At 36.2% G+C, this 13,802-nt stretch overlaps 2 protein-coding genes across 2 annotated transcripts; both read right to left on the bottom strand.

Moving 5' to 3' along the window:
• Positions 1-2,019: 2,019 nt before the first annotated feature.
• On the bottom strand, positions 2,020-6,708 carry LOC147314753 (extracellular calcium-sensing receptor-like). Its single transcript, XM_086260240.1, has 9 exons — positions 6,467-6,708; positions 5,917-6,211; positions 5,673-5,759; positions 5,222-5,491; positions 4,714-4,920; positions 4,326-4,601; positions 3,845-4,072; positions 3,626-3,749; positions 2,020-3,521 (listed from the first exon to the last, which is right to left on the bottom strand). Exons 1-9 carry the CDS (start codon positions 6,574-6,576, stop codon positions 2,608-2,610), a joined length of 2,511 nt encoding a protein of 836 aa, XP_086116366.1. The 5' UTR covers positions 6,577-6,708; the 3' UTR covers positions 2,020-2,607.
• Positions 6,709-8,599: 1,891 nt separating this feature from the next.
• On the bottom strand, positions 8,600-13,802 carry LOC147314752 (extracellular calcium-sensing receptor-like). The gene is made up of 10 exons (XM_086260414.1): positions 13,773-13,802; positions 12,307-12,470; positions 11,922-12,216; positions 11,700-11,786; positions 11,121-11,390; positions 10,844-11,041; positions 10,485-10,751; positions 10,004-10,231; positions 9,767-9,890; positions 8,600-9,513 (listed from the first exon to the last, which is right to left on the bottom strand). The coding sequence occupies exons 1-10, from the start codon at positions 13,800-13,802 to the stop codon at positions 8,600-8,602; spliced, it is 2,577 nt and encodes an 858-aa protein (XP_086116540.1).

The raw sequence follows: 13,802 nt of genomic DNA, 5'->3' as shown, positions 1-13,802 counted from the left end.
GCTATTTAGATGAAACTGTCCACGTGAGTGGCAGGAGGACGAAGACAGAGAAGAGGCTGCAGTAAAAGAAAAGTAACAATATATCAAAATGAACAAGAGCAAATTGGCGTGTACAAGTGACAACATAACTATTATCTGCTTTTCCCCTTTTCTCAGCCCAGTCAGGTTTCATGGCGTTGCAATTTCTTCTTATTGACATGCAGTACTGTAAATAACCTATCAGAGCAGACAGCAGATGGGCAGGGCCTATAATACATTTCATTTGAGATCAGTTTTTATTGATGCAGATGCTATGACTGAACATACACTCACTTGTGACTATGCAGGTTAGAGAGTTAGAAAGTTAAACATAATTTTTGTGTTTTTTTTTTTCATATTTATCAAGTGCAGTAAAAGGGGGGGAGAAATATTCTTGCGGTTAAATCATTGAGACATACAGTGAGCAAATGAATAAATAAATAAATTCAAGACCATAATCTGAATAAATGCACAAGAACCTTCTATATTAACCCTTTAAGACCTACCATAGAACCAAGTCCGCAAGTTGATATACATCAATACAAACATTATATTCCAAATTTTAATAATATGTATGCATTAAGTCCATACTAACTACATAAATTGCAAAAATGTGCAATAAACTACAAAAAATTTGAAAATTGATTTTGTTTTTTAACAACATATATTTCTAGTTAGAGAAATTTCAGAGGTTTATCCCTCAAAACTGTAAATGCAAAGAAGTTGCACAAAATAGTTTCCAACCACAGGAAATTCATTTTGAATGTCTTTATAGTTTTTTTTTTTGAGATACAACAATTTTTATATACTGGAGGAAAAACGAAAATAAATCCTACAATGCGAATATGCAAACCCCCCCCCCCAAAAAAAAAAAAAAAAACAGCATGTGCATCAAAATAAACAATTTCCAACAATGTAATTTGAGTTCTAAGTTTCCCAGAGACTATACAGAAAGGCATAAACTCAAACATTAATTTTAAAAACAGCAGCATAGCTTTGTTTTCCGCGAAAATGACGTCCCTTCCGTTTTCGGGCAGGTAATGGCGAACATCAGATAGATTGTGGTGATGTTTATTCCAACGTAGGAAGTGTTATGAACAGCTGATCAGTTGGCAAAGCGTGTTTCTGGAATATTGTGTTTTTTTTGCTGCAAATGCTTTTTACGCAATTTTTGCAAAGACATATTTTGAAGGAAACCGTGACGTAGGAAGAGCTGAATGCATACGATTTAAGTACAATTCCTCTGGTTTCATATATTCATATACTTTTCAGTTAGCTGTGAATAAGACCCAAGATACTTTAAACAAATTTGATAATTGTATTCTTTAAAGGCTATACTCTGTGTAAAAAAAGGGGTGGGGGTGGATCATTTAACTTGTCCGAGTATAATATGATGACATCACTTCCTGTTTTGAGAATTAGCATAGCAGCCATGTTAAGTATGTGCTGAACACAATTTGCTTTCATCTGCATTGAAGCATCATGGAAGTATTGGCTAAAGTTAGTTTATTTTACATGATATGTTAGATATTAAACCTGAAGTATTTTATTGACAGGTTAATTCACGACGTAATGGTACCACTTATTGTTAATTTGAGTTAGGAGTGCAGATGCTAACTATTTTTGTATTGTTTTTTTTAATTGTTTATTTGACGTTTTCATCAGAATATCTGTGAAGAATAGATTAAGATTCAGTAGATGTTTAGTCTGTGACTCTGCATTTTTATTGGATCTGGTTTATCTAGGTGTTTAGACAGTGTTCTACACTCCCTGAAACTCCTACTAATTTTGCCCAATAAAGAAAAAAGCATATGTATTATTGCTATTTTAATAGTATCCCTACCTAAATTTGTCAACAGGCACAGACACACACAAACACCCAAGCACAGAAGCTTTAATTAATTGTTAACCTCAATATGAATTTCACCCTTTACATTCATGTTCTCTAGGCAGAAACAGATTTTATCACATCGATTTATTGTGAGAAACAATACACCCATATTAAGATTAAAATACTGAGGACAACCAAAATGTTACAACACATTTAAGGCAAATGGTCAGTTTCTGTTTTCTGTTTGCCCCTGTCTCTGTTTCTGTGTCTGTGTGTGTCTGCCCATTGCTTTCAGGAGCAGGAGCTCAAATTAGGTCAATTTTTTTTACAATGGCAGCATTCATTTTTTTTTTTTTGTTTTTGTTTTTGTTTTGTTTGTTTGTTTTCTCAGGTAGCCTTTAAGGATGAATTCACAAAAAATCATCTTCTCTGAATGGAATATCTTTAGCTTACAGCTGCAACTCCTTTGAATGTTAGAATTTGTAACTTCATTTCTTGTGCATTCTTTTGGTTGAGATCCAAAAGTTTCAACTTGAGGGGAGAAAAGATCTGGTGAGGCGAACAATCCAGCAAGTTACAATTTCTCTAAGATAACATTTTGCCATGATAATGCTCTTAAAAAAAATCTATTAGCCATACTATTGTTTGATAAAAGATTTAAGATTTTAGCGACCCTAAATTATTACTGTTGGAGACAAAATGTGAAATGAATTCAACCGATTAAGTGATTAATTTAAATAACCCAAATTATATTAATTCTATTCATTTATAGTGAGCCGACCCATGATTGCCTTCTTTGTGTTTCTCTCTGGTTTCAGCAGAATTATGTAACATTTGGGTCCAAACAGTGCCACCAATAGCCCGAAACTTGAAGCCAAAATGGCAAATACTTCCACTGCATCTGCATATTTACCTGGAGAGTTGACATAAGCAGGGACAAAGGCCACCCACACGGCACAGAAACTTAGCATGCTGAATGTGATGAGTCGGGCCTCATTGAAATTATCTGGAAGATTCCTGGCTAGAAATGCTAGCAAAAAGCTAAGGACAGCCAGCACACCAATGTAACCCAGTAACACTGCAAAGCCAATTGTAGACCCAACAGCACACTCATACACTATCTTGTCATTTTGGTATTGCATGTTTTTATGTGGAGCTGGAGAGGAAGAGACAAGCCAGGCAGTACAGATTCCTGCCTGAATACAAGTAAGAGCCAGAACTGTCCCTCTCTGTTGCATCGACCCAAACCACTTAAGAATGGTTCCCCCTCCTGGCTTGGAGGCTTTGAACACAGCCAGAACAACCATAGTTTTCACCAGGATACATGAGACGCAAAGCACAAAACTGATGCCAAATGCTGCATGCCTCAGCTGGCATGTCCATACCCTGGGTCTTCCGATGAATAACAGTGAACACAGGAAGCATAGTTTCAGTGATACTAAGAGCAAGAAGCTCAGCTCTGAATTGTTTGCACGTACCATGGGTGTACGTCGATGATAGAAAAAGATCCCTAAAACAACTGCACAGATAAATGTGCCCAACAAAGAGGCAGTTGTCAAACAAATACCAAGAGGCTCATGGTAGGAGAGGAACTCTGTCTTCTTAAGAACACAGTGGTCATTCTGAGGGTTTGACCAAAAATCTTCTGGACAACTGGTGCACTCCAAGGAATCTGACAACAATAGGAAGGCATATAATCGATGATATCAATTGTATATAACTATGTATAATTTCTCAAAATTAAAATAAAAATATCCTTGAATTACAAATACCCACTGTTGTTTTTGCTGATTTTTCCCTTTGAACATGGAATGCAAGTAAAACAGCACTCTGGTTGTCCTTTGTTTCTAGCCATCCGGGTGCCTGGAGGACAGCTCTCACTACACACTGATCGGGGTGGCTAGAGAAAGACAAACTGATTACATACAAGGTTCAATATACACTACTTCACTCAGTATTTTTATAAAAGAAGTTATTTAGAAAAGTAAAAATAACCTTTCCTGATTCAAAATTCCAGAACATTTTGTCTTCATCAATGGTGAGTTCTTCACTTTTAAAGCCTGACCTTTTAACCTCACCAACATTCTGAACTTTAATTTGTCCATCAGGTAGGTGTAACCAGTTCATGACATCATATATTGGCAATGCATCACCATTTTCATCAAAGGATACTTGATCACCAAATGGAGTGGTGAAGTTGACATTTTGTAAATAATGTATGAGCTAATGAAGGTTAATGGAAAAAAAGAAGGAACAGCATCAAGGTAGACTGTAATTCAGAATGTTGTTTCATCTAATTTTTCTTAATTATTTAAAAAAATACTACTTCTACCATTTCTTTTATTTTGGAAAGAAAATAATGGAAATTCATTGCAAACATATCAGTGCCCTTATAGAATAATGGACCTTTTTCAATAACAAAAACTTCAGTGACACAGTAGCTTTTCAAACAAAAATGTATAAATTGATACCATACCTGCCATGGTTCCATTGTTTGCAAAGTAGCACAGCTGTGCCCTCTGAAGGGTCCTGTTCCTGGCTTGCAATGCAACATGTCATTAAGAGCATATGCAAGAGAATACACGGCCTTGTACACATTGTAGTCAGGCCTGAGATTAGAAAGATCAAAAAACTCAGTGTCCACATTTTCAATATGCTCCTGCCCAGTGCATAGCGCTCCTCCACCTTCCAGCCAGCCTGCAGGAGCTGGTGCAAATCTGCACTGAAATGTGAATTCCCAAAACTGATTTACCTGTAATGGAATAAAAGTATTGAGAGATAATAGAAAATATTTATTTATTTCATGTCTCATTCTCATTCATTTTAGATATACTTTCAAATTATATTTATTTCAGAATTATTACCAAATTATTGTTGTATCTTCCATTGTCACTTTGGTCTGGGTGTATTTTTAACAGGAATTCCCTCAGCCCTGGTAATTCGCCTCTGCGGATGGCAATGCCCAATGTGCCACGCAGGTATGGAGTGAGGTGGGCTGTTTGGAGCACTGATGCTGTTGTCCATGTTTCACTTGCAATCCATTGGCGACCTATCACATTCTGCTTCGCTACCTATGATAATAAATTTAGAATACAAAATTTATGTAGGTTCTCACTATAGCTATTAAGTTATCAAGTTATTGATATGAAGTTAGTTAAATAAACAATGTTTATTTTTCTTGCACATTTGGGGCATTTTGATAACATAAAACTGATTAAGTTTCATTATGATGTTTCTGCTTTTTAATGTTATCAGTTTAATCTAATTATTAGAATACCTATTTTACCTTCAATGGCAGTCATTTTTGTCTAGACAAATAAAGTACAATGCTGCAATAAAAATTATCTATGTGAACATTTTTTTATTTCCAACCTCTTCCATTAGTTGAATCAAGTGTATCTCATGTGCAAACACTATGACCACACGAGCTGTTGATGTCTTTATCAAATGTACAATCCTCTTCAGTTCACTTGGGTCACTGTCCCAGGGCAAAATCTCTAAGTAGGCCAGACAACCATCACCAGATTTAGCCAGGTCAGATTGGAAGGATTGGGCAACATGGAGTCCGTAATCATCATCACTGACTAGAAGACCTATCCAAGTCCAGCCAAAGTGTTTTAGAATCTGAATCATAGCACGCACCTAAGTGGATATGAGATGAGTGTATTATTTTAAAAAAATTATAAATATACATCTGAAACCAATTAATGCAACCTCTATAATTTATCTTATTCATTAAATACATCAAAGTCATTAGAAATAATTTCAAAGTCCTTTCCTGAAACTATGGTATATTTCATTTAACTTGGTAATTATGTTTTACCTGGAAAGCATCACTTGGGATGGTTCTGAAAAAAGTTGGAAAACGCTGACGATCACTGAGGCAGGAGCATGTGGCAAAATAACTCACCTATTACAAATATACAAGAGACATATTAACACATCATACAAGTAAAAGCCAGTCCAAATGCTATTATAAGTACCGCCAAAATGTACCGCAGGGGATCAATACTACACTTAAATGAAATGCACAGTGCAAGCATAAAAATATGAAACTTAAAACTTACAATAGGTATATTGTATAAACTTAGCACACTGGAAATAGCAATAGAAAATGTTGAGTAGTGATCACCAACAAGCCCAAGGACTGGAGGGATCCCTGAACAGTTCTCCTGAAGCAGAAACTGCTCCTCCTGGCCACTGGCTAGTGATAAGGCACCGCTGAGTGCAACAACAAGGGCACCACAGTTGTCATAAAGACTGTATCCAAGAGTCACATTAGGTAGCAAATTTAAATTCTTGTTGATCTCTTCAATAGCAAATACCATAGTCATTGCATTCCTGAACCCTACAATATCAAAGCTAACAAACAAGCAAACGTTACGTCAGTATTGTTCACTAAAAGAGATCTGCAAACATGAAAACAAGCAGAGATATACAAAATGAACCCTAAAACGAGTGTATGTTAATACAAAATAAGAAGTGTAATTAATATTTTGACATATGTACGCTAAGATAGAGAAGTTATCTTGTATATAATTTAGATCTGTCATGAATATTTTGAATAGTTATTATTTGTACATGTCTCTGCTGATGTCATATTTGTGTGACACTTACCCAGTGCAGTGAGGCTGTTGAGGCTCTGAGGTAAATGTTCTCTCTGGGTAGACAGAAGTGTAATGGACCTCAAACAACCCACCCAGTACCACATCGCCAGGCTTGTGCATTTCATTGAGATGAAACTTTCTTTCTAACTTACAAGATAAAGAAAGTGAAGAAGACACAAAGCATAAAAAGAAAAAAGGGAAAAAAAGTAAGACCAAAGAGACACCTGTGAAAATATATGTGACCTGGAAGCCCCCCATAACTGATCTCCACCTTCAGTATCATTGTTTCTTTTATAAGGTCTCTCTACTTTATATGAGGGGTGTGTTATCCCTTTAACATGCTTTGCGTCATTGTTTAATTTTTTTCAGCACTCTCAAGGGTATGGCTGCAGACATGTCACCACACTGAAATAAATATGAATATATAAACATAGTCTGAATGCTGTGCTGTATTAATAAATGTATAAAAGCACTGAACCATATATTTTGTAAAATGTACTTTAAAGATTTTGTACTTTTGGATTTGGAAAATGAATGTCAATCTTGCTTAATATTCAAATACATTTTTGATGTGTTTAATGACAAATAGCCTAGCAGGGTCTTTTGTTTGAGTATATCCTATTTGTATGAATAAACCTACATATATGTACTGGTGCTATCACTATATTTGACTGTTTGACTATCAGGTATTCGTTTTAGTAGAGCATGTCACTTAGGAGGTAGAGCAGATCACCTACTCATCGGAAGGTTGATTTGATCCCTGTCTGTTTTAGTATGCTTGCAAAATACCCTTGGGCAATATACTAACCCCAAGTTCCTCCCTGATGCATCCACCGGAGTATGAATGAGTATGCATGTGAACTTTAGATGGAAGAGGCATGTTGTGTCTCTGTACCACTCTGAGCTTTGAGTGCTCAGAGTAGGAAAGCACTATTAGAACTATAAGAACCAGCCCATTTTCCTTTATCATTAGACAGATCGATATTTGGTTTAATTATCAGGAAGGGATATGTAACTGGTTCCATTTGCTTGTCTGTCAGTCAGTTTTTAGGGACATTTTCAAACTTAACAATGATATACTAGGCATTGGGGGACATGACTTCACTCTTCATTGTTAGAGTCCGAGGATAGAATTGACCTTGAAAAAACTTTCAAGAAAACAATGAGTTTCTTGAAAATTTTTTCACAGATAAAAAAAACCTTTACAACACACTTTTTTAAATACAACACCCAATGTATCACAATGATGCCACAATGTTTTGCAAAATTACCCACTGCATAAATATATCTTAAAATATCAATATACAAGCCAAATATACCAACAAACCAGTTCTGTGGTAAAGAAATTTAACTATTTAATATGTAATCATTCAAATCATAGGTCAAAGGTCAGACACCAGCAAAATAAAAACAACATAAAACAAAGTTTTAGCATAGACCTTGGCCTTCACGGAGAGTTGTGCTCTCTGAGTGCTCTGACTAACCATATCTTAAGAAAGAAAGGGGTTATTCTAAGTAAATACCATTCCTGTGGCAATGGAATCATTCAAGTTGATATGTCCTCATTTAATATTAACATTTTTCATTGCTGAAAATTTACATTTAAAATGGTGAAAATGAGTCACGTTTTGATATAGTCATCTTTTTCTAAAATCAAAGCATATGTGAATTCTGTGACAATAGGTTCTCTTCTTTGAAAAGCCTATACTGACAGATATATATCTGTCATCTATATCGATATATATAGATGTAGACCATAATAAGTGGGCTTGATAAAAGCTGTGAAGTATTCAACCAGTTAACTATTATAATATCATTAGAGACGTAAAACAAGAGGTCACTGCACTTAAAGAATCATGGGTGGAATTCATTAGAAGAATTCTGACCATGAAGATTGTAGATGTTTACATAACAAGCTAAGGAGCAGCCAAAATTGACACACAGCGCCAATAATGTTGTGCACTGAGAGATATTCAGAGACGTTTTCAATGATGTGGGAGATATGCATGGGTACTTGTTATAGTACAAATAAAGTACAAATAAACAATACTAATGTGTAAAACTGTATAAAAACATTTAAAGGACAAATTATGGCTGCATTAATATGAATAGATTTTTGGTCATTATCCTACAGATGTTGGTTTTATGGCTTGGTGGTCTCTCGACCCATGATTGCCTTCTTTGTGTTTCGCTCTGGTTTCAGCAGAATTATGTAACATTTGGGTCCAAACAGTGCCACCAATAGCCCGAAACTTGAGGCCAAGATGGCAAATACTTCTACTGCATCTGCATATTTTCCAGGAGAATTTACATAAGCAGGGACAAAGGCCGCCCACACGGCACAGAAGATCAGCATGCTGAATGTGATGAATTTGGCCTCATTGAAATTATCTGGAAGATTCCTGGCTAGAAATGCTAGCAGAAAGCTAAGGAAAGCCAGCACACCAATGTAACCCAGTAACACTCCAAAGCCAATTGTAGACCCAACAGCACACTCATACACCACTTTGTCATTGTAGTATTGGGTGTTTTTATGTGGAGTTGGAGAGGAAGAGACAAGCCAGGCAGTGCAGATTGCAGCTTGAATGGAAGTAAGAACCAGAACTGTCCCTCTCTGCTGCATAGCACCAAACCACTTAAGATTGGTTCCCCCTCCTGGCTTGGAGGCTTTGAACACAGCCAAAACAACCATAGTTTTCACCAGGATACATGAGACACAAAGCACAAAGCTGATCCCAAATGCTGCATGTCTCAGTTGGCATGTCCAAAGTCTGGGTCTTCCGATGAATAACAGTGAACAAAGGAAACACAGCTTAAGTGACACTAAAAGCAGAAAGCTCAATTCTGAATTGTTTGCACGCACCATAGGTGTGCTGCGATGATATGTGAAAATTCCTAGAACAACAGTACAGATAAATGTGCCCAACAGTGAGGTGGTTGTCAAGCAGATTCCCAGGGGCTCATGGTAGGAGAGGAACTCTGTTCTCTTAAGAACACAGTGATCTCTCTGGGGGCTTGACCAGAAGTCCTCTGGACAACTGGTGCACTCTAAGGAATCTAAAAAAATGGGAAGAATTGAGATTGATTTCTTCATTTGGTTTCACACTGTTTTGTCATATTATGAGTGTCTTGTACAATAAAATGGACAGTCAGTATTTTCATCTAGTAATATTTTCATTGATGTGTAACTGGAAACCACTCTCACAATAATTTTGACTTGGTGTTAATAAAAGCCACCATAGGACCGTACACTGCTAAACACAAAGAAACATCGCACATCTCATGCATTATAATGTCAAATGATACAAACCAGTGTTATTGCTGATCTTTCCCTCAGAGCAAGGGATGCAGTCATAGCAACACACAGGCTTTCCCCGCTTCCTTGTTATATGTGTTCCTGGAGGGCAGTTATTACTGCAAACTGATGTAGTTGGCTTAAGGGTAAAAATTATTATTTTTAAAAAGTTATTTAACACCAATTATACTTGTATTGTGTACTCTACTATCCTTTTGTTTGAAAGCAAATTGTATGAATAGGAGAATTTACCTCTTTTGATTTAAAGTTCCAGAAGATTTTGTTTTCATCAAGTGTGACTTCTTCACCTTTGAAAGCTGACATCTTAACCTCACCCACATTCTGAACTTTAGTGCTTCCATCAGGGAGCCACAGCCAGTTCATGATATCATAAATAGGTAAGGCATCACCATTCTCGTCAAAAAATACTTGATCACCAAATGGAGTTGTGAAATTGACTTTTTCCAAGTAATACATCAGCTATAAAAGTGATAGATAAAGGCTTATGAACTTTTTCCTTCTTTTATACACCAATTATTGGAGCAACCTGGAATTAAGTCTATTACTTAGTTCATCAATGTACAATCATACAGTAATTAATAATAAAACTTCTTGCTATTGTCTCTTTAAAGCAGCGAGACATGAAACTATATTATTAGTTGCTACACAATTATCTTTCTTCCATAAAGTTTTGGTAAAATATGAATGACTGGAGTATAAAATGACATCAAACCTGCCATGGCTCTAATTTTTGCAAAGTGGCACAGCTGTGCCCAATAAAAGGTCCTCTCCCTGGAACACAGTGCAGCATGTCATCAAGGGCATGTGCAAGAGCATACACAGCTTTATAAATATTATACTCAGGCCTGAGTTCAGTCACATCCAAAAGTTCAGTCTCAGCATTCCTAAGCTCTTCTTCTCCAGTGCAAAGTGTCCCACCATCTTCCAACCAGTCTGCTGAAAATCTACAGTGAAATGTATCTTCCCAAAACTGCTTCACCTAAAATGCACAACAACCAGAGAAACAAAAACAGGTCAACAAAAATAACCTACAGAAAATTTGACTTGAAGTTTATTAAGTTACCCTCTCACCATGTTGTTTGCACTATTCTGTTCTGCGGGATTAATTTTTAACAAGTAGTCTCTAAAGCCTGGTATTTCTCCTCGTCGGATGGCAATGCCTAGTGTTCCACCAAGGAATGGCATAAATTCAGGGGTATGGAGTCCACCAACTACTGTCCAAGCTTCACTGGCAATCCACTGCAAGCCTGTCACATTTTGTTTCACCACCTGTGGATTGCATTGCAGTTATGTTTTTACTCTCTTGTAATACATTACCTGCAATGTGTTTTATGATATTTTCCCTAACCTCTGTCATGAGATGAATCAGGTGTATTTGATGTGCAAACACAATGACAACACGAGCTGTGGATCTGGCCATCAGATCCACAATTTTCTTATATTCATTTGGATGATCTTCCCAAGGTAAAATCTCTGAGTAGGCCAAACAACCTCCACTTAATTGAAGAAAGTCAGACTTGAAGGATCTGGAAACATGGAGGCCATAATCATCATCACTGACTAGCAGACCTACCCATGTCCAGCCAAAGTGTTTTAGAATCTGAATCATAGCACGGACCTACATGAAAAGAGATTGAAGTTGTTAGTGTACATGTGTAAATATTCTTTTAGTGAAAATTTGCTTGTTCATGTCTAATATCAAAAAGTTAATTTAATGAAAGTTTAAAAAATAACATTAAATAAAAGTTAACTTCTCATGATAACACTTTTTACCTAAATACATTGTATTTTTATTTAAAGAAATACTTTTTGCAAATATGCAAAATTTTGCAAAAAGTATTTCTTTGACTGGTTTGGCTCATGTCTAAGTTTTCTGTCAGTAATTAACCTCAGATAAAAACTTAATTCTTATTGTGCAACTTTCTACCTGGAAAGCATCACTTGGGATTGTTCTAAAGAAGGATGGAAACCTCTGTCGATCACTCAGACAGGAGCAAGTGGCAAAATAACTCACCTGTCAAGAAGCATATATTATAAAATCCAATTGTGCAAATTGCAAGGGACATTCAGATAATTTTATTTAACAATGTAGATCAATTAAAATGCAGTATATCAGAAGCACACAAAAAAGTAGAATTGGGAAACTCACAATAGGAAGCTTGAATAAACCAAGAACACTTGAGGCAGCAATAGAAAATGTGGAGAAAGGATCACCCACAATCCCCACAACTGAAGGGGTCCCTGAACAGTTCTCCAGAAGCCAAAATTGCTCCTCTTGACCGCTGGCTAATGACAATGCTGCACTGAACCCAATCTCAAGTGTAGCACAATTGTCATAAAGGCTGTATCCCAGAGTCACATTAGGAAGTATCTTCGAATTCTTGTTTATCTCATCAATAGCAAAGGCCATGGTCATGGCATGTCTGAATCCAGGGGTGTCAAATCTAAAATACACAAAAAATGAAAAAGAGTAACTAAATTCTAAGCAATAATAGTAATGAGAGAATTTTGTCAGCTACATGGATGAGACTTACCCACGGCAGTTAGGCTGATCTGGCTCTGAGGTGAACGTCCGCTCAGGGAATACAGAACTGTAATGGACTTCAAATAACCCTCCCAGAATTACATCCCCAGGCCTGTGTATGCCATTGAGATTAAATTTATTTTGCAATTTACAGGATGAAGGTGGAAAGGAAGACTCCAGAAAGGAAGACAATAAAATCATTAACAGACAGATAAACATAAGCAAATATCTGACAAGAAAGCCCCCCATAACTGCCTCATTCTTTTTTATTTGTATTCATGGCTCCTTGATTTTATATAGAAGCCTATGTCAACCCCTTTCATCACTTTTTGATCCACACCCACCAGGGCATGGACAGTAATGTGGGATGGGCATAATAGAAATTTCATAATAACTGTGCTACATCAGCAGGTATTGTGAAAAATCCAAGCTCTTAGCAATATTACACATTTTATAAATAAGGTTAATTTTTAAAAACTGTTGCTTTGAAAATCAGAAGACTATTCTTAATCTACCTGTATTTCTTTGAAAATACATGCCAGTCACTGGTTATATAAATCCTATGATTTACAGTTCACAAGAAAATATAAGGCTCTCACCTTAGGTGGCACTTAGGTGGAAAGAGATCTTTAGAAAAATTTTTCTTGCATTGCCAAGGAAATGCACACTACATTGAATTTTGAAAATGATGACATACTTATTTTCAGTAAATTAAAAAAAATACTTTATTTACTACTACATTTACTGCAATTCCCCTATGCAAGGGCGTAGATTTGATTTTGGCATTGGTGGGGACAGATGATTCAACCATCGAACAGTGCCTTGTTTCTTTTTTTTTCCCTTTTTCTCTTTGCTTCTTGATAAAAAAAGGAGAAATATACTTGCCTACATATCCTATTCTACATGCTTTTAAACCATTTAAAATTACAATTCATGGTTTTATATGTGAATTAGATAATGTTAAATTACTATTAAACAAATGGCTGACTAAGTATTTTAGACTTTAGTTTACTTCAGTCATATTCCATATAAATCAGGTATCATACAAAAATAAAAATGGCTTCAAATACAGTCATGACAATAAAAGAATATGACTTTGAGGACTTAACAACATTACTTCAGTTATACTGCACCAACATCTCTGATACATTAGCACTAAGGGAACACTGAATGACCTGGTGGTTTTTGTCCTTAAAACTACTCATCTAAGATTACCACAAAGTAAAAGATCTCTCAGCAAAATTATGCAACATTTTAGGCACCATTGCCCCGATCAGATCAGTGAGCTGAGATGTTTTATTCTAAACATGAACTACTGTTACAGCAACAGACATGGACTACTGGTGTCCCACACCACAACTCAATGTCCGCTATGTGAAGGAGCCAAACACATGCCTTCTCCTCTCGTTAACTGAGATAAACTGCTGGCATATTGGTTTTACATCTATACTGTCCAGTGTCTCCTGGTGGACATACAGCAGCATTGTTTAATCTCATTTGAGTCAT

This window comes from Aulonocara sp. 'chitande type north' Nkhata Bay, linkage group LG14, assembly GCF_057382095.1.
Source record: "Aulonocara sp. 'chitande type north' Nkhata Bay isolate Kocher_YH1m ecotype deep benthic linkage group LG14, A_spYH_male_GT1.1, whole genome shotgun sequence".
Taxonomy (NCBI): domain Eukaryota; kingdom Metazoa; phylum Chordata; class Actinopteri; order Cichliformes; family Cichlidae; genus Aulonocara; species Aulonocara sp. 'chitande type north' Nkhata Bay.
The sequence above is the reverse complement of the archived record's forward strand: the minus strand, read 5'-3'. Positions and strand labels throughout refer to the sequence as shown.

What these genes read in the sequence shown, in the direction of transcription:
- LOC147314753 (XM_086260240.1), bottom strand. Translation starts at nt 6,576, where the DNA reads ATGCACAAGCCTGGCGATGTGGTACTGGGTGGGTTGTTTGAGGTCCAT. An exon ending in TCCCAAGTGATGCTTTCCAG is followed by an intron (nt 5,492 to 5,672) that starts GTAAAACATAAT and finishes ATATCCACTTAG; the next exon opens with GTGCGTGCTATGATTCAGAT. An exon ending in GGAATTTTGAATCAGGAAAG is followed by an intron (nt 3,750 to 3,844) that starts GTTATTTTTACT and finishes GTCTTTCTCTAG; the next exon opens with CCACCCCGATCAGTGTGTAG.
- LOC147314752 (XM_086260414.1), bottom strand. Translation starts at nt 13,802, where the DNA reads ATGACTCAAATGAGATTAAACAATGCTGCT. An exon ending in TGAGATTAAACAATGCTGCT is followed by an intron (nt 12,471 to 13,772) that starts GTATGTCCACCA and finishes TCCTTTCTGGAG; the next exon opens with TCTTCCTTTCCACCTTCATC. An exon ending in GGAACTTTAAATCAAAAGAG is followed by an intron (nt 9,891 to 10,003) that starts GTAAATTCTCCT and finishes TTTACCCTTAAG; the next exon opens with CCAACTACATCAGTTTGCAG.